At 38.3% G+C, this 21,317-nt stretch overlaps 1 protein-coding gene and 1 long non-coding RNA gene across 2 annotated transcripts; one reads left to right on the plus strand and one right to left on the minus strand.

Moving 5' to 3' along the window:
- Window positions 1-247: 247 nt before the first annotated feature.
- On the minus strand, window positions 248-6,795 carry LOC102706040 (phosphoglucomutase, chloroplastic). The gene is made up of 22 exons (XM_015841615.2): window positions 6,553-6,795; window positions 5,871-5,936; window positions 5,714-5,758; window positions 5,509-5,601; window positions 5,370-5,422; window positions 4,689-4,740; window positions 4,534-4,602; window positions 4,001-4,069; window positions 3,606-3,728; window positions 3,476-3,528; window positions 3,102-3,180; window positions 2,950-3,014; window positions 2,816-2,883; window positions 2,122-2,240; window positions 1,949-2,023; window positions 1,723-1,838; window positions 1,384-1,525; window positions 1,167-1,248; window positions 1,036-1,082; window positions 863-940; window positions 595-700; window positions 248-498 (listed from the first exon to the last, which is right to left on the minus strand). Exons 1-22 carry the CDS (start codon window positions 6,691-6,693, stop codon window positions 431-433), a joined length of 1,809 nt encoding a protein of 602 aa, XP_015697101.2. The 5' UTR covers window positions 6,694-6,795; the 3' UTR covers window positions 248-430.
- Window positions 6,796-10,797: 4,002 nt separating this feature from the next.
- Window positions 10,798-12,173, plus strand: LOC102706323. Its single transcript, XR_005812649.1, has 3 exons — window positions 10,798-11,055; window positions 11,348-11,773; window positions 11,847-12,173. It is a non-coding gene; the product is annotated as an uncharacterized LOC102706323 (long non-coding RNA).
- Window positions 12,174-21,317: the final 9,144 nt, after the last annotated feature.

Consider the following 21,317-nt stretch of genomic DNA (forward strand, 5'->3'; position numbering starts at 1 on the left):
ATTCACCCTTTTTTTTCAATTTGCCAAAAAAAACAAGGATGAGAAGGTGGGATAGGAAACTCTTGGAGTTGCTCTAAGAACCTTTATAATCCTACCTTAAAAATTAATACAAATCACTGGACGTAGTGCATAGAAACATCACTGGTTTTATTTATCTTATGTGGCATTTCTCCTAGCCAACAACTGATCAATATTATTGGGACCTATAATTCAAATAAATAGGAGAACATTCTAGATGTACCATTGCTGTACAAGCTTATTCATTCCTGCATATTATTTCGATGGAGAGAGTCTCCAAGATACAGTTTGCCCAACTCAATACAAAACTTGCCCTAAGGTTATATTATTGGTTCATAGGTTGGAAGGGGCCATAAAAACAAAGAAATGAAAGAATACACAGGTGGTAACATCGGTACCGTCAACGGTATGCTTATGTTATGACAGTAGGCTTATCTCTTCCAGTGAAGTCCTTCAACTTTGAAATAGAGAGAGCTAAGTCTACAGGAATTAGAAATAGTTTATGAGTAGGTTGTATAGACATAATTTCAAGGAATGGATGCAAACAAAGCTCATATGAGGGCAGATGATAATTACCTATTAAAGGCTTCAAAGCTATTTGTGCATCCAGATCATGCTTTGAGGCATCAGGCTCAAATTGCTCAATGTATACACGGATTGTTGCTCCAGCAGATCCGGTTCCCTATAAGAGAAAAATATATTAAATTGTAAAACAAATGGTAAGAGAGTTATTGGGTTGAAAATCAGTGGCTTTTTCTGAATACACGAAAGATTCATGCATCTTTGCGTTAAGAAGAGAGTAGTTTAACAACAAGATAAAGGAAAAAAACAGTGTTATGTGTACCGAAAGGCGGAAGATAATCCTAGATCCATCGGTGAAAACAAATCGAAGCCCTTGTTTAGATACAGCACTACCATCCACCTGGAACATTTAGGAAAAATGTGAATTTCAAATGCATACCATAACCAAAACATCCACCAAAACACACACGCATGCACGCTCAGAGAGAGACCCACCGGATCAGTGTAACTGAAATCATCAGCAAACTGAAGGGTATAGTCTCCTACATAACAAGGTCAATAATTCATCAGCCTTCCAGATAACCATCAATATGGAACAAACAAGCGTAATTCTATATTAAACCAACCATATTTCTCTCCAGGTTTGTTTTTTGCGATTACATCTCTAAGATGCCCCATCATATTATTTGCACTCTCAGATTCACAGTCCTGTATAGTATGAGACCATTAACTCATTGTAATTTCTGGGTTGAGTGAATGTACCAAAAAATTTATTGGATGGTCACATAAGATAAATTCTCATAAACATTATTTCAGAAATTCATTATGGAAGATATGAAATACCTCATAATCATATCTAGAGAAGAAATTCCTTCCGTAGGTTGCCCAGTGTTCCCTAGCTACATCTTCCACCGAAACTAATCTCTCCCCGACCTTCTTATCTTTGTTCCGGTGTGCAAGAATGGAGAGCCAAGCCAGAACAGCCCTGAAGAATAGTTAGCCAGGAGTGTGACTAGTTCCTTGCAGACATTTCTCAAGAAGAGTACAAACTATCAATCGCATACAGAAAGCAACTCCGATGCACTTTTCTCTGTTTCGGCATTTCTAAGCAACAATTGGGTACTACGACACTCAGGATTACTAATAGAAGTAGCATCCATGTACAAATAAATTATATCTTACCATATGCCATCCTTCTCCCTGATGTGATCTGATCCTGTCCCAAAACTTTCCTCTCCGCATATAGACAGTTTACCTGCATCCATTAGGTTACCAAAAAATTTCCATCCCGTTGGTACCTACAATGTGATCATAGGCTTAGATCTTCTAGAGGCTATGACATATTGACTATTTTGCAAAATAATTAATTAAATAAAATCATGCACATACAATTCCCTCGCAAAAGTACCTCAAAGAATGGAACATTCAATTTATCAGCTACACGATCAAGAGCACCACTAGTTGGCATTGATCTTGCAAGACCCTGAAGAAAGTTATCAAATATAAGAGAACATTCTTGTCTTTGACAAGTATAATATCCTATTGAGAAAAACAAGAACATGTGTAACGAAATTTCATTACTTTTGGACCAGATTGGAAATAAGGAATTGCTGCCTGTGCATTTGCTGCAATTATTGCAACAGAGTCTGATGGTGTAACAAAGAACCTTCTTCCAAGAATCATGTTTCGATCACCATCACCTACAAGCATTTTTACCTCTAATGTTATTTTATTCACATAATATTTCCTTCAGGAACTAAAACAAAGGATACCTTGCACAAAAGAGAAGGATAAATAAAAAAAGAGAGTCGCACAAATCCAACCAGTGGTAAAAAGAGTATTCATAAAGTTTTGAAGTGCAGCAAGTAAACTTCACATGTTTAACTATAGTAAGTGGTAGTGTTAATGTACGCACAAAACAAACATCATATCGAAAGGAGTCTCACATTGTAACTATATGCACATAGCAGACTAAGAAAACAAGACAAAAGTAGATAGTCATAGTGAAATATAAATTTTCAGAGGAAGTGACAAATGGCTATTATGGTATCATTTCAAGGAGAACAAAATCAAATGATCAACAATCATTGATTAGTCTCAACAATACTTAAAAGTGTTTCTCATCCAACTGGTATATAGCACTAACGTAAATTTTGGCAGAAACACAATGGAAGATATTTTTTTTGGACAATGGAGAAGTATTACACCTCTGGCCTCTGCAGTAGGTGCACACAGCCAAAACAATTGAAAATCCATAATAGTAATAGAGACATACCATCACTTGCTGCACCAAAGTCAGGTGCACCGCTTCCAAACATGGTAAAAACAAGCTCTTTGGCATAACTGTACAAAAAATAACAGTAAGTATAGTAGTGAGACGTATTCTTAGTTTTAGGACTGATTACATACGTTAAATTAGGATCAGGATGACCATTGCCAAAATCTTCAAGAGGAATGCCATTTAATATGCAGTCCTGCAAATCAGGTGTATATTCAGCGTCAAATAATGGAATTCCTCGAAACAGATAAAATTGAATCATCTCAAGTAATTGATACACTACCGGATCAGCTCCAAGTTTCTCAACAAAAATAGGATCTGCATATGCACCAGTAACAGCATGCATGGCATCAAATACGAACCTAGAAAATCAAGGAAAGTGACCACTATTATTTGCATATATAAATTCATATTCCCAGAATACAGAAAAAAATAATATGGTACCAGCAGACAGTTATTGGATCTGCTCTTAATCATAAGTTAATCACCACAGCTAGCAGATAGCAAATACCACATAAGTACTCCCTTTTAAACTCAAGAATGACTATGAATAAGAAATAAAACAAACATATGTGTAGAATATAAGGTATTAATATTTGAAAAGCTCAAGTGTTTATTGATGAATAAACATGTGAAAATCAAATAAATATACAAAACCTGAAATCTGGCCGAGACAACAAGCCCTTGATAAGTTGGAAGTCGAACACATTCTGAAGGCAAAAATAGGAAAGAAATAATTTAGATAAAAAATTAAAAAAAGCCTGCATAATTATTTTTCATTGTATACCTCCATTAGCTCAAGGTAGTCCAAGACAGGGTCTATCACTTCAACGGTGAATTCACCGTAGCTTACAACTCCTAGAGAGGACAAATCAACATCAGGGATATCTGCTATTTTTATTTCAGAAATCTGCAGAAGATTTGCATTATGGGACAGGAATAATACCATCAGAAAGAAGTAAAAACGTAAGGCAAGATTATTCAACATCGACAATATGTCATGAAGAGCAATGCTGTAGCAGTAACATTGCAAAGGGAAATGCAGTAACATGAGACAACGTTGTTAGATGCCAATGTGATGTTACTGAAAACAGGATTTGGTGCAGAATAACTATTCTTTACATCGTATAAATGTAATGGGCTAATGTATAATAATATGCAATAAAAAGTAAAGGTGCATACCGAAAGTGTATTCCCATATATTTGGTCAGTAATTGTCTCTGGTGCTGGTTGCCCACTGCTATAGTTAAACTGCAATAGAACACATTAAGACACTTAATTATGTGAAAATTTTGACATGGACACTTATAATATATCACATGTGGACCATTTGGTTTTGCCAAAGAGTGCTTTTATTCAACCAATTCATGAGGGCTACCACATACAGAAAAGACTCAGCAGCCGAGAACATTTATAGGCATGAACTTCAAAAAAAAGAATAACCCTTTCTTTTCTCATCGAGGGTGAGAGACCAAAACATAGACAAATAAAACCCTAAATGAAAAAAAATATTTAAAGTTCTTTTATAGGATTCCTCTGGAAATAGCGAAGTACGTTTTTGCCATGTCAGATAATTCATTTCATTTTTATCAGGAAACTAAATAGAATTGTTTTAACAAAATTAACTGTTAGGCAAATCCCTAGCAGTATTTACATAATCCAATCAATTACTGCAGTACAAGAGAAAACATTCTGCAGTTTAAGTTACAACATACCTTGATACCCCAGTCGTTGTCTGGCCCACCTGGATTATGACTTGCACTCATGATGAAGCCACCATTGGCCTAACAAAATTGAAAACTGCCATGAATTAGAAGAGTTAATATAGATCGTGATGCACATAATGAATGAATAAGGTGGTAAAACATACTTGTCTTTTACGAATTACTGCAGATACAGCAGGCGTTGACAGCACACCATTCCTATAAATATGTCAGAAATTACAGGATATGAAATATATATCAAACACAACATAAAATTGAACAAAACTGGAAATGTTTGAAGGAAGTAGCATGGTGCCCTTTCTGTATTCAGAGTTAAGTCAAAATCAAATTATCTAGATGGTATTGTCAGATGTTTTAATTTATTCAGTATGATGTGTTATGCTTCCATTAATAAGTATGCTAAGGATCATGTGAATTTATCATTTCAATCTATTCAGAAATATGTTTTAAGGTGAGAAAAATAGTAGTGACTGACTGTAGTTTTTTTCCCCAGAAACCGTCCTTTCGAGTCCTAAAAGCACTTGGTTTGGGGAGTGAAGTTTTTACTTGAAAATACTCAAATTGAAGCCTTCAATGTAATTAGGTGCAATTCTAAGCATTTTGGTATATAGGATCATAATCAAAAGTGGAGGATAGAAGTGTAAACTATCTGTAGTTTAGCGAGGTAGTTTCAGCAACCCTAGTGGTACCCAATGCTTTGGAGTTCTTTTTTAGAGCACGCAGGAGCATGCTTTGGAGTTTTAGTTCAATAATTATCCATGCTGCTAATAATTACTGTTGTACTTGTATCTCCTGAATCCAATAAGCTTTATCTAGTAACTCCTCACCTGCCAACTAAGATCTTCCCAACACCATTTCCAGCTGCAATTTTAGTGATAATCTACATTTACACAGAAGTAGTCATAAATATGCATGCATAAATGTCGAGCAAATGCATATTGGTTCGTTCTTAGCTCTTAGCAGAACCTGAGAAGCATTCTTGTTAAAATATCGGCCATCACCACCAAGTACAAGGGTTCCGCCAACATAATCTTCCGGGGGCAATGAATTGAACAGAGCCTTGAAACCACAGAAAGGATAAATGAATGCAGCCACACCTTAGAGGCATCACCACATTTTTTTAAAATAAAATAGTCTTTTGACGTGCAAAATCAAGTGAAATGCAGCACACCTGAATCCAATTGGCGAGATAATTTTCCTGCTGGAACACTTTCACCTGAAAAGAGCATCAAAGGTGACGTATGAAGGGAATTGTACAAATACACTCCCAAACAACCACGCTTACCTAAATGTGCACGATCGTGGAACAGAAAACAGCTCGTACTTACCTTCTTCCTCAACCCACTAGTCCCAGTCTTCTGCCCCTCAACCGGCCTGGTCGGGATGGACTTGATCTGCATAGAAAGTCACAATCATCATCTGTTATTTTGCATCTCAATCACACGATAAGTAGAGAGTTGATAATGCATTCAAAGGAAGAAAACAAATCAAACACCGAATTAGACAAGAAAAAAAGAGCTCAGCACATGATGACATGAAGCACACGAGCCATATCACTAGAGGCCACCAAAATGGATGGCAAGCACATAGATAATCCAAGAGGTGCACAAAGGCTAGCTGGGCGCATGACAACCTCGAGAAACATGAAAACCCGCCCAAATTCCGGATCCCCAACCACCAAAACCCACAGAATCTGTCCCCAGAATAGCACCCATGCCGCGCAAGCTTGGCCTTAGAGCCTCCTTCACATCGCCGGAAGACGGAAGGAACCACCAATAACGCAGATCATCTCAACAAGATCGAGATTAACACCGCAATTCCGCAGAGGAAGGAACACCACCCACCCAGGTTTCACGAGCGGCACAACCCCTACCGACCACGACTAGTCCATCATAGTTCACCGCGAGTCGTCCCTCCCCACCAACACACGCTGCACATCCTCCATTCCATAGCACAGGGGAGGGAGGGAGGACCGGAGCAGCGTGGCGGGTCCATCAATCGTGGGCGTACCTTGAGCGCCTGGGCGGCGGAGGAGCACCGGACGACGGCGAGGGAGCGGCGGGCCCGGCCGCCACCGGCCCGCGCCGCCGCGTGGGGGACCGGGCGTGCCGCCGTGGAGAAGAGATACGGGCGGAGGTGGTGGAGCGCCATCGATGCCGGCGCGGCGGGCAATGCCGGAAGAGGAGAGAAGAGAAGAGCCGAGAAGGTGTGGGGTGGAGTGAGGTGTTGCGCCGAGGAAGAGAGAGAGAGGAGTCCGAGGCGCGAGATCTTATGAATCGCGAGGGGGAGAGGGGAGGGGAGATGCTGCTTTTGTGGTGCGGAGCGGCAAAGCTACAAAACGAACGGACGGACCGAGCCGTTTGCACTGACACGTCACGCGTTTCTCTTTTTCCCTAAAAATGTGCACCACGTCATGTCAAATTAATTTTAATTATACAGTCATGAAAATAATTTTTAAAGAAATTATATTTTGAGATAGGAATAGTAAATTATAATTAATATAGATTGTATTTTCACTCATTTTCCTTCCGGTAGATTTGTATTTTCTTTTTTCCTACCTTTATTTTTGGTTTTCTTGCTGCTCTTCTCGTGTATGTACTGGCGCATGCGTGCTGGGACAAAGCTTTTAAGCCGGCGTACGCACGTATAGTGAAACTTTGTCTTTTTCGAACGAAATGCACGTACAATTTGGCATCCACGTGGAGTAGTATTGAAGTTGGGTGGGTCTTTTCGGTGGCTGTGTGTATCATGTGAGTCTCGGTAAGAAGAGGAGATGTGAGAAGGGGGAGTGAGGTAAGGTATAACAATTTGAAAACGAAGAACAGACATAAATTTGTTTTTTAAGATTAAGTTTTGTAATTCAAAATTTTTCTTATTAAAAACCAAAAACAAACCAATATAACCTAAAACCAAAATTTAGAGGAGAGATAATTTTAAAGCTAAATATTAATTTGAATAGATGTATTAGAGCTTTTTTGGAGATGCCATACATGTGTGCCGAGAGTGACATGCAAATTGCCATGCTAACGTGATGGTGTGTTCTTCGGGCTTTTTTTTTTTTTACATGTATGTTTTTCGAATTGTTAAATCGTATTTAAAAAAATTATATAGAAGTTGCTCATCTCATATTAAGAAAATATATTTTCAGCTTCACACTAATTAGTTATATTTTTATATCACAAAATACTATAAAAATTAGATATCTTTGACCTTTTATTCTCGTCTAAGAAACGCAGCCGATGGGTGCGCTCCCGTTGAGGCTTCCGCTGTCACGAGGATATCGTCCGGATGCTAAGTGGCGTGGCCCACAGGCCAGAGCTTCCTCTCATGCATCCTGCTAGACAAAAACTGCCAAACCAATATGGGCCGTCAATTAACCAAGAACCTGTGAAAGACACGTGCACGGTCCTAGAAGACTGACGGACAAAAAGCCTACCACTCCACCAGCCTATATTTAAGTTTTTTCTTATGTTTATGTATCAAAATTTAAATTTTTAATTTTTAATTTAAAGTAGATTTTTATATTTTTTATCCTAATTTATTTGCCAGAGGATGTAGCGGTGTTTCTCATCTCCCTGATCATATTTCCTTTCGCTATAACTAGGGGTGAAAACGGGACGGATATTACCCGTCTGCCCGTCCATCCGAATTAATTCGGCACAAATTCGGATTAATTCGGGACAAATTCGGGTCACCAAATCGGGTATCTGGAAGATAATACGGATTTTGGGTCGGATTCGGGTATTTTTTTCTCGGATACAAATACGGGTTCGGGAACGTGGTATCCGACGGATACGGGTTACCCGACAAAAAAAGAGTACTACCCGGTTAAATATCCAGATATGACCCAGATAGTTATAGCCTATCAAAAGCCCATGTTGCATTCACATACAATTAAAGCCCTGTAATAAGAAAACATTATTCTAAGTGTTCCATATACATGTACATTAACTTTATTTATATTTCTTGTTCATATATACTAACATACTAATGATATAATTTAATGAATCAATTATATTTCCTTACCAGCTTTGCTAATGCTAGTTGTTACTTCCATGATATAGTTGTATTTAAGATTTATGGAATAGTTGAATAGCTATTATATATATATATATATATTTGTTGTTTTGATTTAATATCCGAATAAGTATTCGTAACTGAGATGATTCGTATCCGTCTTAGCACGTACCCGTTCCGTATTTGTGCCTGATATTATCCGTCTTCGTATTCGTATTTGACATATCCGTATTCGACCCGATCCCGAAAAGAAAATATGAGTTAGGATATGGGAAGGATGCTATCCGACCGTACCCAACCTAGTTTCACCCATAGCTATAACCCCTGAATACACTAACTCGAACTCGAAATACGCACCATGAGCCATGCAACGTTTGTTTTTGTATCACTAATAATACACACATAAAATTTCTATTTATAAAATATTTTTATTTTTAAATATACCGTTTGACATTTCTCTAAATAAGCCTTAGAGCATCTCTAACAATGTACTAATCTGGTTCCCAAAACGATTTTTTAGATCTATGTTAAAAACAGGCGTCCAACAGAGGCCCAATCCCATTTCTAAAATAATCATAGTTCTAATCACAGCCCAAGGATGGCTCAAATCTAGGGACGCAATCGGCGTTCCCAATCTGCGTTTTCTCTCTGGAAGAGTCCGTCCCGCGTTTTTTTTCTGCGCACACACTGAAGCCGCGCCATTCTCTGCACGATGCATCTCCTCCACCGGCGCCGCGGCACATCTTCTCCACCCCAGCTCGCCGTCGGCGCCGCCCATCTGCCCTAGCCCCTCCGACTGAGGTCTCGCCAGCGCATCCCCCTCTGCCCCAGGTCGTCACTAGGCCATCCTCCGACAAAGTTCGTCTCCGGGTCTTCCTCCTCCGGCCCAGGTCACTGCCAGTGACGGCCCCGTCCCCCAGGTTGCCGGGATTTACTCTGCCCCAGATCACTGCTAGCGCCCCCAAGTCTGCCAGGTATATTTGTGCCTAATCTATCATAGTTACATGCTTTGGTTTGGGTTTGGTATGTGCCTAATCTGCCGTAGTTACAGCCTTACAAGGCCAATCTGCTAGTGCCTAATCTATCCTAGATAGTATGATCCTCCTCACACAGTTTTGGTTTCGGTTAAATTGTTCATGGTATCCCGATACCGGTAAAATAAAGAGGAATTGTTCCTGCTGAAGCAGTGCTTTTTAAATGTTTTGATTTGGGTTTGTTTCGTGGAATGTTGGAATTGAATTAAAATGTACAAATGATGGGTATGATTAAGGTTAGTAGAAGTATAGGCTAGCTGGTTAAGCTGTGTGTTGGTTGTATAGTCTTGTCTTGTATTTTGTCTTTTCTTGTTCTTTCACTTATATACCTAGGTTATGACCTGTGAATGCTTGTGAAAAATGATGGCTTGATTAGGGAGATTCACCTGTTTGATGAGTTAGTGAATTGAGTAAATAACTATATATGTTTTTCAACTATATGTATCTATGTTATTAGAATATAGGTAAATAGGCACAAAATGAACTTGTACTATCTGGATATTTCTAAATTCTAAAATGGACATAGATTCAAATTTTCAAACATTCTAAAAGCATGTAGCCATACAAGTAAAATACAACTTTACAAGGAAACTTCAGATTTAGAATTTCCTTTTACTGGGTAACAACTTGAAGAATTTCTAGGTAGGTTTCGAGCTCAGCACAATGCTGGTAATAAACCCATAAACCTTTGGAACAATAGATAGGATTGAATTTGCCACCCTGTTGGGCATCTTTGTTACTCTTCTATCTCTGATAAAGACAACATAAGTCAAACAAGTACAATACAGGGCACACAATAGTGATTATCTTAAACAATACAATAAACGAATGCCATCACCAGGGGATAACATTCCAAGTAAAACATCTGCATTTACATTTTCAGTAACAATATTGATGCTTAATTTCTTTAGTGAATGCACATAGCAGACAATCCAACCATTTTGTTTGAAGATTACCATGCTATCACATGTATATTACTGCCATTGGTTGTGGGAAACTTTGTTTATGCAATAAAAGTAGTTCCCCCTTGCCTTTTGTAGCACTATTGGAAATGGAGGAAGAAGGTTACTACACTAATTTGCTGAACGAGGGCAATTGTTCAAATGATTGGGATGGTCAGAGTACACAACATGAGGATCATACACCCATTGTGGAGAAAACTCCTTTAGCTAGACCTAATCAAAAAAGAACAAAGAATTTTACCGAGAAGGAAGATGTGCTTCTTGTTTCAGTATGGTTGAATACAAGTAAGGATCCAGTGCTCGGTATAAATCAAACATGTTCTGTATTTTGGAGGAGAATTTATGACTACTTCCATGAGAACAAGCAATTTACATCAGTTCGTAGCCTAAGTTCAATTGCTCATTGTTGGAGAACTATTCAAGAAAATGTGAACAAGTTTTGTGGGTGTGTTAGTCAAATTGAGGGAAGAAGACAAAGTGGGTGTACCATTGAGGACAAGGTAATTCATAATAATGTAGGCTCTTTTATCTAAGTTTTACATGTTTTCTATAATTTTCTGACTTTAGTTGTTTAGATTACACAAGCGATGGCTTTGTTTGCTGCTACAGAAGAGAAAAAGCAATTTCAATTCTCTCATTGCTAGTCTTTGTTGCATTCGCAACCCAAGTGGCATGATCATATGAAGCATATGGATGATGAAAAGGCTAATGCAAACAAAAAACAGAAGTCTAACGCAAATACATGTCCAGTTAGAACTAGTACTAATAATGATATGACTTTCCATGATGTAGGAGAAATAGAAACCACAGAGAATGAAGTGATTAAGAGACCAATGGGGGGAAAAAGGGCAAAGGAGCAACTGAGGAGAGGAGGGGGGGGTGAAGGATGCTTAGAGGCTATTGAACATTTGTGGGAGAAAAAAGTGTTAGATGTGGAAAAAGAGCAAAAGAAGGAAGAGAGGTATAACCAGTCTTACAAACTAGACATAGATAGGCTTGAACTAGAGTAAAAAAGGGTTGCAAATGAACTAGTTAGGGCTCAAGTTGAACAGGCGAGGGTTGCAAAGGAGGCTGATGAAGTACAATTGAAGAGAATGTTAGAAGAAGAGAGGATAATGACAGTAGATTTTACTTCAATGCCTCTACTTCAACAACAGTACTACAAGAGCCTTCAAAATGAGATAATTGCTCGTCGCACGAAAAACTCCGATTGACCTTGTAAGTGATTATTATTTGTTCGAATTATTTATTATAGTATTTGGTTACTTATCATTCTATTTTGTTTGATTAGGGATGCTTTATAAAAATATCAATGAGAGGAGTCGACAGAGCATATCATTGTTTGGTGTTAGTAGTATTTATTTTGTGAGATCCTTTGCAGCAACACTTCTGAAATTATTGTAGACTCAGTGCAAGTGGCCAGAGTACATACCTTGAAATGAAATGCTGAAGGGCAATTCTTCCACTTCCAATGCATGCAATCTATAGAACCTAACATTCTAGGGAACCCTCTTTTCTTCGCAAGTGCAAGTAACCGAGCCATATCGTTTGTATTAGGTGATCTTAAGTACTCATGTTCAAAAACTGCAACAACTGATTTAACAAACCTTCTCAAACTCTCAAGAGCGGTACTTTCACCAAGGCCACAATAATCATCTACTGCATCTGCAGCTACACCATAAGACAATTGACGAAGCGCTGCAGTGACCTTCTGCAAACAACTTAATCGAAGTATGCCAGCTGCATTTCTCTTCTGCACAAAATAGTCATCATGTTGCTCTACTGTATTCATTATGCGTACAAAAAGAGAACGGCCCATTCTAAACCTGCATGAACAAAACAAAATATAATGGGGACATATATATTATCATTCGCAACCATGATTAAATAAATTAAATAGACTTAGTACAAACCTGCGTCTAAAATAAGTCAGCCCGTAAGTCGGATTTTCGGAGAAGTAATTGTGGTATAATCTCAAGTGTCGTGCTTCTCGACTACGGTCAATCACCTGATGTCCAGCAATATACCCACCATGTTTTGGTAAATTAATAGAGTATTCATATGAATACAAGATTTGTGGTCGTCGCCAATAAAAATCCTTCATCATCATCAGATGAGAATTCATCTTATAGCTGTTGAAGTAAGGAACGGGGATAACTCATCGTAGATTGGTTGAGCTGCAAAACTTTTCATTATTAGACTACAAATATACCGTAAAATATTGAGAGTACGAAGAATTAATTTTCATAAATTTCGGATCAATCCCAACCGTGTTTCTACACAAAAAATCATCTAATTATAGAAGGGAAGGAGAAAGAAGAGAGGCACGGAGAAAAAGAAAAAAAATATCGTCCACAGGCAATCGATGGCACGTACACAGCAGGCAGCGGCGTTGTACGCAGCGGCGGTGGGGTCGTACGCAGCGTCGGCAACGTCGTACGTAGACGGGCGGTGACTTAATAAAAAAAAGAAGAGAACGATTCTATCTCAACTAATTTGGTTGATTTGATCAACTAAAGGACTTGATGGGTTTTTATTGAAGTAGGGGGGATTTTTTAGGCCCATTATTTTTTAAAGGCCTCCAATACAGGATTTTTAGGACTTAATTTTAAGCCCTCTATTGGAGATGCTCTTACACGCATCTTTTTTACTTTCGCATATACTTACGAGCCAAAATATGATTTTTCAACCTTAAATTTAGAGTTGATTTTAGAGCCAAAATATGATTTTTCAACCTTAAATTTAGAGTTGATTTTAGAGCCAAAATATGATTTTTCAACCTTAAATTTAGAGTTGATTTTAGAGTCATTGTAGTTTATTTTTTTAGTCTTAACATTTAAATCACTAAGAACACGTATATAAAAGTTTTATTCATAAATTATCTTTTTCTAAATATAACATTTTTAAAAAACAAACAATCACCCATACATTTACGGGAAGAGAAGAAACATCATATTCAGTTGATTTTTGAAAGTTGATGAGAAGGACACGTGAGAAACAGACGGCTATGGTTTCCAACACCTGTTACGCCAGTGTGGTTAACTCTCCGTGAAGTGAAATCCCTGTCAGTTCCACGTGTTCCCGTAAATATTCCCTGGGCACATATTGAGGTTTTTATAGTGTTACTTGGGCTATTTTATTATTCTGGCCATCACCACTCCAGTCTCCCGGGTTAGCGTTATTGTTTTTTCTGGAAAAAAATCAGGCGAGATCTGTTCGAGATTATCAAATTTCAGTTTAAATTTGATAAAAATAATTGATTAAAATTAACAAAATACCCGTAGGTTCCAACTAGTGACAATTAGGGGTTGTGACGCTAATAAAAAAAATAAGTGGAATTCCCATACAAGAGTGATACTTAAAAACAAGCATTTTTATTGTCTTTGAAAAAATAGCAAGATGTGTTATATTTTTCTAGCATAAAATTCAGTACCTTTAGGTACTGGGTACCTCAAGGTACATATCAAAATCTTGATACATTTAAATACTTTCTCAACAAGGGTATAATTCTTGTTCAAAAATAGTTGCTTAAACTAACAATATTCTAGATTTATAAATAAGAATATATGATAGAAATCATGGAATGGATGCTAATCCCTCGGAGTCCCCTCATTTTAACATGTAAACAAAATAGTTACAAGTTTTTAAATAAGTTCGGCGGGATAAGGATTTCATTTCTACAAATATCAGATGCTTGTCATTGCTCTCCAGCCACGAGAGATATTTGGTAGGAGCAGTATTGACTTATCATACTCATTGAGTTTTTGATTCCGGATGGGCTGTCGGTCTGCTGCTGCTATGAGCTCCTCTGGCTTCCATTTCCTCTTATCTCGATTCCCGTTCTTGTCGCCCGAGTCCCCAAGGTGCTCATTTTCCTTCTCCTTTCCCTTAGAGGATTGTTGGGGGCTTGTCGTCGTATCAACCGGACTAGATGTAGAAACTGCATATACCGACGTGGCATACAAGTTCACCATGTAAAACAAATCCTTCACGATAGTTGGCTCTTTGCGGGTAAACTTTGTGATGAATGGTTCATCTTTGAGGCCCTTACGAAAGGCGGTGATGATCACACCATTCTTGATGTCTAGAATCAAGTTCCTAACCTTGGAGAATCACTTAATGTAGGCTCGAAAAGACTCATTCTTGTGCTACTGTACTTGATACAAGTTGTATTTGGTCCACGACCTATCATAGGCACCCTAGAAATTAGTGATGAACCAATCATGGAGCTCCGCACAAGAATCAATAGATCGCTTAGGGAGTCCCGACAACCAGTGTCGTGCCGACTAGCTAGAGCGATCGGTTGGTAATTTGCCATGGCCTTGGAGTCGCCACCAACAACCCTAGTAGCCATAGAATAGAAGGTTAGCCAAGATTTAGGGTCAAAGGTATCGTCATATGTTTTGATCCTTTTTGGCTTGAAGCCACTTGACCAATCTACTTTACATCCCCGTGAGGTCGGTGTCAGAGCTATCAGGTGTCAGAGCTGTCGAGTGAGCGACATCCCCACGATCGATCCTGACTGCGGTCGTTGTGGCTGCTTCACTGGTGATCTTGATGTTGTTGTTACTCTCACTCTAGCCATTGACATTCAATCTTGCCACGGAGGTCGTAGCCCTCGTTGCGGCGCAATTGTTCCTACTCAACCTTAAGCTGCTGGCGTTGTTCTTTGACGCGGCGTTGCTTGTTGTCCCAGTGGCATCGCTCTTTAGGGAGCTCTCGTCTGAGCTCTAAGTCTGATGATTTGTGACCTGACCAATTGGCACTTAGGGGACACTTTAAAGATGGTCGTCCAGATCGAGGTGATCTAGATGAGTATGTTTGTGATCTGGAAAGTGTGTTCTCAACGTAATGTTGGGATTGTTGGATCGCCATAATGGTGACCACTGCTTTGACTTTGTGGATAGTCCCGATCAGGTGATCTAGGAATTGCTCCAAGATGTCACTAAGTAGTTCTGCTGCAACGTTGATATTCTAATGAGGGGTCTTGAAGACTATATGTCCCTCAACGTGAGTCTGGAGGATGTCATGATGCAATTTGTGTAGGATCGCAACAGAGTAAAACAAATACCAGAGGGGGGTGAATGGTAGGTAGATAAAAAAACCAAATCTTTTCGCGGAAATAAAAGATTACCTTCACAAAAGCCTTACCGAAGCTTCCGGTCGCACTGCGAATGTACCACCGGTCAGACCGCCGTTATGTGGCCGGTCAGACCGTTCGCATAACCTCGGTCAGACCGACGTTGTGTGGCCGGTCAGACCACCAACCTACCTGCGGTTAGACCGTCGGGATCCTAGAAAAACGCCGATCGACAAAGATTCAAGACGTAGATTGAATCTCTCAACTTTTATTGATCAACCAGTGTTTACAAAGTGCATAGAAAGCACTCCTAACAAAAACTTTCGATCTAATATCGAAATAGAGTCGAAACCCTAACTTTTTCTCTCAAACGACACAAAAAAGCTCACCGGGGGCATACCCCTCGGTAAGTTCATCTCAACAATCAAAATTCATGATTTCAAACGAGTTATAATGCAACACTGTTATAGGCACACAGATTGAAAAATAAACACTAGACATATATACCTATTGCATTTATCACTCTTTCTCAAATTAGCCTTAACACAAAATTAGCAAGAGAATTTTTAACACATTTTTTCCTTTTTTTGTTTGAGCCTTTTTTGCTCAAATGTATCTCTCAATTATTCCAGGTACGTCATTGTCGTCAAGACTGTTTCCAAGGATTCGACACCCATTTTTTTTCCTCACATCAAATACGTCCTTGTCGTCAAGACTGTCCAAGGATTCGGTATTCATTTTTTCTCTCATATTTTTTTTATTCTCGTGCACAATGAGCAATTTAAAAGCTATTTGAGGAATAACAAATCAATAAAGCATATATATAAGAATTTATAAATCAAACCATATGCTAGCATCAATATTGCATATTTTCTTAATACAAGTATAGAAATTAAATGTCATGCATCATATCCCTTAAAAGCAATATCTAAGTCTCATAAAAAGACTAGAATACATCCTAGCTATGCTAGAGATAAATAAACCTTCATAGTATTGCTAGCATGCACATGAAATACCATATGTATAAAACAAAGCTCTGTTTGTCAATTTTTCTTATTGTCATATTTTGCTTGATAAAACCATGAGGTGCAAAACTCCACTCAAACCATGGCAAAAGGATGAATTATTCCCAATTCTCCACGAAGAAAGGCAAAGCGAGAAGAATCCAGTGGTTTAGTAAAAATGTCAGCAAGTTGCAATTTTGTATCCAAAAATGTCAATTCAACATCTCCCTTCTCAACATGATCCCTCACGAAGAAAGGCAAAGCGAGAAGAATCAATGTGTTTTGTGCATGAGTGTTGTACATGATTCTTAGCAATGTTAATAGCACTAATATTATCACAAAAGAGAGATACTTTCTCAAAAGTAAGACCATAATCTTTCAAAGTTGATAAAATCGAAAGAATCTGTAAACAACAACTAGCAGGAGCAACATATTCTGATTCCACAGTAGATTGAGCAACACTATATTGTTTCCTAGAAGATCATGCAATCACTGAAGTACCAAGAAAATGATATGTTCCACTAGTACTTTTTCTACCAATTCTACACCCAGCAAAATCAGCATCGGAATATCCACTCAAGCATATAGAAGATGAGGTAGAATACCAAATTCCAAACTCAAGTGTATGTTGCAAATACCTCATTATTCGCTTGACTGTTTGACAATGTGAAGTACGAGGAGAAGCTTAAAAGCATGCACACAAACACACAACAAATTGTATGTCTGGCCTAGAAGCAGTTAGATACAACAAAGATCCAATCATACTTCTATACTCATTTTGATCAACAGCTTTCCATCTTCATCAGGATCCAACACAGCTGAAGTACCAATTGATGTTGAAATTGGCTTGCAGTTCTCCATCTTGAATCGTCTTAAAAGATCCTTCGTATACTTCGTTTGATGCACAAAAGTACCTCGGAGTGTTTGTTTAATTTGCAACCCCCAAAAGTACAATAACTCACCCGTCATGCTCATCTCAAATTCTCTGCGCATAGTCTCAGTAAACTCCACAACCAAAGCGTGAGATGAACAACCAAAGATGATATCATCAACATAAATCTGAACGAAAAGTTAATTATCACCATGCTTAAGAACAAAAAGCGTTTTGTCAATCTTTCCCATTCGAAAACCTTTCGCAAGCCATAAAAAGCTTTAGACAATTTAAAAACATGGTTAGGAAAATCAGGATTTTCAAAACCTGGTGGTTGTTTGACATAGACTTCCTCCTGTATAAAACCATTTAGAAAATCACTTTCATATCCATTTGATAAAGTTTAAAACCTTTGAAAGCAGCAAAAGCTAACAAAAGTCTAATTGCTTTAATTCTAGCAATAGGAGCAAAAGTTTCACCAAAATCCAAACCCTCCACCTGGGTAAAACCTTGAGCAACAAGTCTGGCTTTGTTTCTCACAATCAAACCATCCTTATTTTGTTTATTTTTGGTTCCAATAATATTATGACCAGAAGGTGGTTCAACCAAAATCCAAACTTTGTTCCTTTCAAAATTTTCAAGTTCTTCATGCATGGCGTTAATCCACGATTCATTAGTTAATGCATGAGAAACATCTTTGGGTTCAAAAGAAGCAACAAAAGCAGAATTTGCACAAACATCATGAGTTGTTACCTTAGACCTTGTAGTCCGCTCACCTAAATTACCAATGATTTGTTCTGGCAGATGTCATTATTGAATGTGCAAAGGAGCAGTGACTTCTGAAGTTATTTCGCGTTCTGTACTCTCGCTGGTCGAGGTTGAAGCCTCTGAAGGACCATTCTGATTAGCACCAACAGAACCGGAACCAAACGACCTTGGTCGGTCTGACCGCACTTCCTGTGTCGGTTTGACCGGAGGTGGGTCGGCGGTTTGACCGGCCGAGTCGGCCAACCTTGTCGTCATCGTGGCTCTCGTCTTCAAAAATAGGACCATCCTCCCCCTGAATTTGTGACAGTGTACCTACAATTTCTAGTCTAGTACCTGAACTAGCTTCATCAAAAGTAACTTCACAGGTTTCAATGATTTTGTTAGTTTCCAAAACAAGTACATGATAACCACGTGAATGTGTGGGGTAATCAAGAAACATTCCATCGGTAGAGCGTGCTTCAAATTTATCCAAATTTCCAGATTTCAAGACGAAACATTTGCAACCAAAAACACGTAAATGAAAAACTTTGGGTTGACGACCAAAACGAAGTTCATAAGGAGTTTTTTCCAAGTTTACATCTCAAGAAAACCCGATTTGAAATATAATATACAGTGTGATACTCATCAAGCATTGTTCTAGCCATCTCAACCAAAGAACGATTTTTCTTTCAACAACACCATTTTGTTGAGGGACTCGAGGAGAAGAAAATTCATGTTCAAGACCCTTTTCGTTACAAAATTGTTCAAAAGAGGCATTTTTAAATTCACCACCATTATCGCTTCGAATTCTATTCAGAGAACCAGTAAGTTCAAGATTCAATCGAAGATACAAACTACAAAAGTGTTGAAAGGCCTCGTCCTTAGTTGCCATAAAGAAAACCCAAGAATATCAAGAAAAATCGTCAACTATAACTAACACATACCACTTTCCTCCAACCGATTGCACTCTAGCTGGACCAAAAGTATCCATGTGTAAAAGCTGTCCTGGTGCATCAGTTATCACAGAAACAATTGGGGCATGTGAAGAAGCAACCATCTTAGCATGACAACACGGTGTACAAACCAAATCAGGATCCATCTTAAGTTTAGGCAAACCACGAACAAGATCCAAACCACTTATCCTCGTGAGATGGTCAAAACCAACATATCCAAGTCTACGACGCCAAAACATTACATCCTTACTAAACTTAGCAACCAAACATGTTATCATAGGTGAAACCGGATTGTCAAAGTCAGCTTCAAAAACTTTTCCATAGCGAGAAATATTCAAAACAAAATCACCACAAGAATCAAATATTTTACTTCCAGTTTCCTTATAATCAGCCTCAAAACTCTCATCAACAATTTGTGAAACTCAAAGCAAATTATACTTTAAATCCTCAACCAAAGCTACATTTTCAATTCAAACTTGTCACTTACCTTGCCATACCTGTAGCGAGAACGGCACTAGTAGAAGCATCACTAAAGATAATCGATTCGGTCTTGGATGCCTGTTTAAGGGAGGAGAACCAATTTTTATTACCGGTCATGTGCCGCGAACAACCGGAATCCACGATCCACACGTTCTACTTCCTTGCCACCAAAGCCTACACATAAGAGGATGTCGAAGCCTCAGTACTGGGGTTAGATAAAAGAAATTTAGAAATCCAGTACTGACACACATGACCAGTAGATCCAATAGGCATATATCGACGTGCAAAAACAGTTTGAGAATTTTTCAAAAAGTCTCTGCGAGGCCGGTCTAACCGAGGTGCAGTCACCGGTCTGACCGCTTCTGAACCTTCGGTCTGACCACTTCTGAACCTTCGGTCTGACCGGTGTCCGGTCTGACCGTGGCTCAGTACCGGTTTGACCGGTCCTCGATCTGACCGTGCAACCCACTGCGGTCTGACCGGTTTCCTCGAAGAAAAAGCAGATTTTTGCAACTTACATTTTTCAAAAGCAATTTCTCTCTCTCTTTTCTATTTACGAGCTAATCTGAAACAAAAACCAACAAGATGTCCATATTTACCACACAAGGAGTAATTATATTTTTCTTTAGAAACAGATGGTTTTGAAATTTTTGTTTTTTGTTTCTTTCAGTGTTTCAGAAGGAGAGTACATAAAACCAGCATATTTAAGCACGGTTTTTTCATTACTTGGTTTTGTTAAAGTTTTGAAACCAACACCCCTATTGCAGCTAGTCACTTTAGATTGATCCAAAATCATGTTAAGTTGTTTCTTACCATTAGAAAATCTTTTCAAAGAACTTTTCCAATAAGAAACCTACTTTTCAAGATTAGCATAATTTTAGCAATCAACCTTAACACTTTTGCTATTATGACACTTTGGGCAAGATAGCACTTCATTAATTTTCACAATTTCTTCCATGTACTCAACACAAGCTAAAACAAATTTTAGCTTCATCTTATTTGATGTGCATGTTGAGCAATCCAAAACATTACGGTGTTGTTTTAACTTTTTAGCACAAAACATGTTAAACATCGAACTAGCATAAAAAACAGTTTGATATTTCTTCAACATCTTTTTAGTTAAAAACAACTCATCACAAGTGCGGGTTAGCAAAGCAAAACCAAGAGCAAAAGAAGATTTAGTTTTCAAATCATCTGAAATATTGACATCTCTAAGTTTTGAAATTCCATGCATCAAAACCTCACAATTTTTACAGTCATCATCATTAGGAATAAGATATTTTAATCTAGAAATTTCAGCATTAAGAGATTCAATGATAAATTTTTGTTTTTTATACATCTTCTCACATGTCACGCCCGGAGTTTCATCCCAAGCCTAAAATCGTAAAAGAAATTCGTAAGCAACAATTGGCTTAATTAACTCAGGAAAAATCCCTCTAAAAGGAATTAATTCAATTAAATCGAGGCTCGCAAATCGACTAACAGGATTTAAATTCAAATTGCAGAAGTATAAAATTTGGCCAAACAAATTAATTTAAAACTCGGCAAAAGTGGGGTTTTCCTTTTTCCCTCCTTTTTCCTTTCTTTTTCCCTTCCTTCTCAAATTGGGCCGAAGTCCAATTTTCCT

The sequence above is a fragment of the Oryza brachyantha genome, chromosome 10 (genome assembly GCF_000231095.2).
Source record: "Oryza brachyantha chromosome 10, ObraRS2, whole genome shotgun sequence".
NCBI classification, from domain to species: domain Eukaryota; kingdom Viridiplantae; phylum Streptophyta; class Magnoliopsida; order Poales; family Poaceae; genus Oryza; species Oryza brachyantha.

Excerpts from the sequence above, each read along its gene's own strand:
- LOC102706040 (XM_015841615.2), bottom strand. The coding sequence starts at position 6,693 with ATGGCGCTCCACCACCTCCGCCCGTATCTCTTCTCCACGGCGGCACGC. Across the intron at positions 4,603-4,688 it reads CAGTAATTCGTAAAAGACAA|GCCAATGGTGGCTTCATCAT; the intron begins GTATGTTTTACC and ends CAATTTTGTTAG. Across the intron at positions 701-862 it reads GGATTATCTTCCGCCTTTCG|GGAACCGGATCTGCTGGAGC; the intron begins GTACACATAACA and ends TTTCTCTTATAG.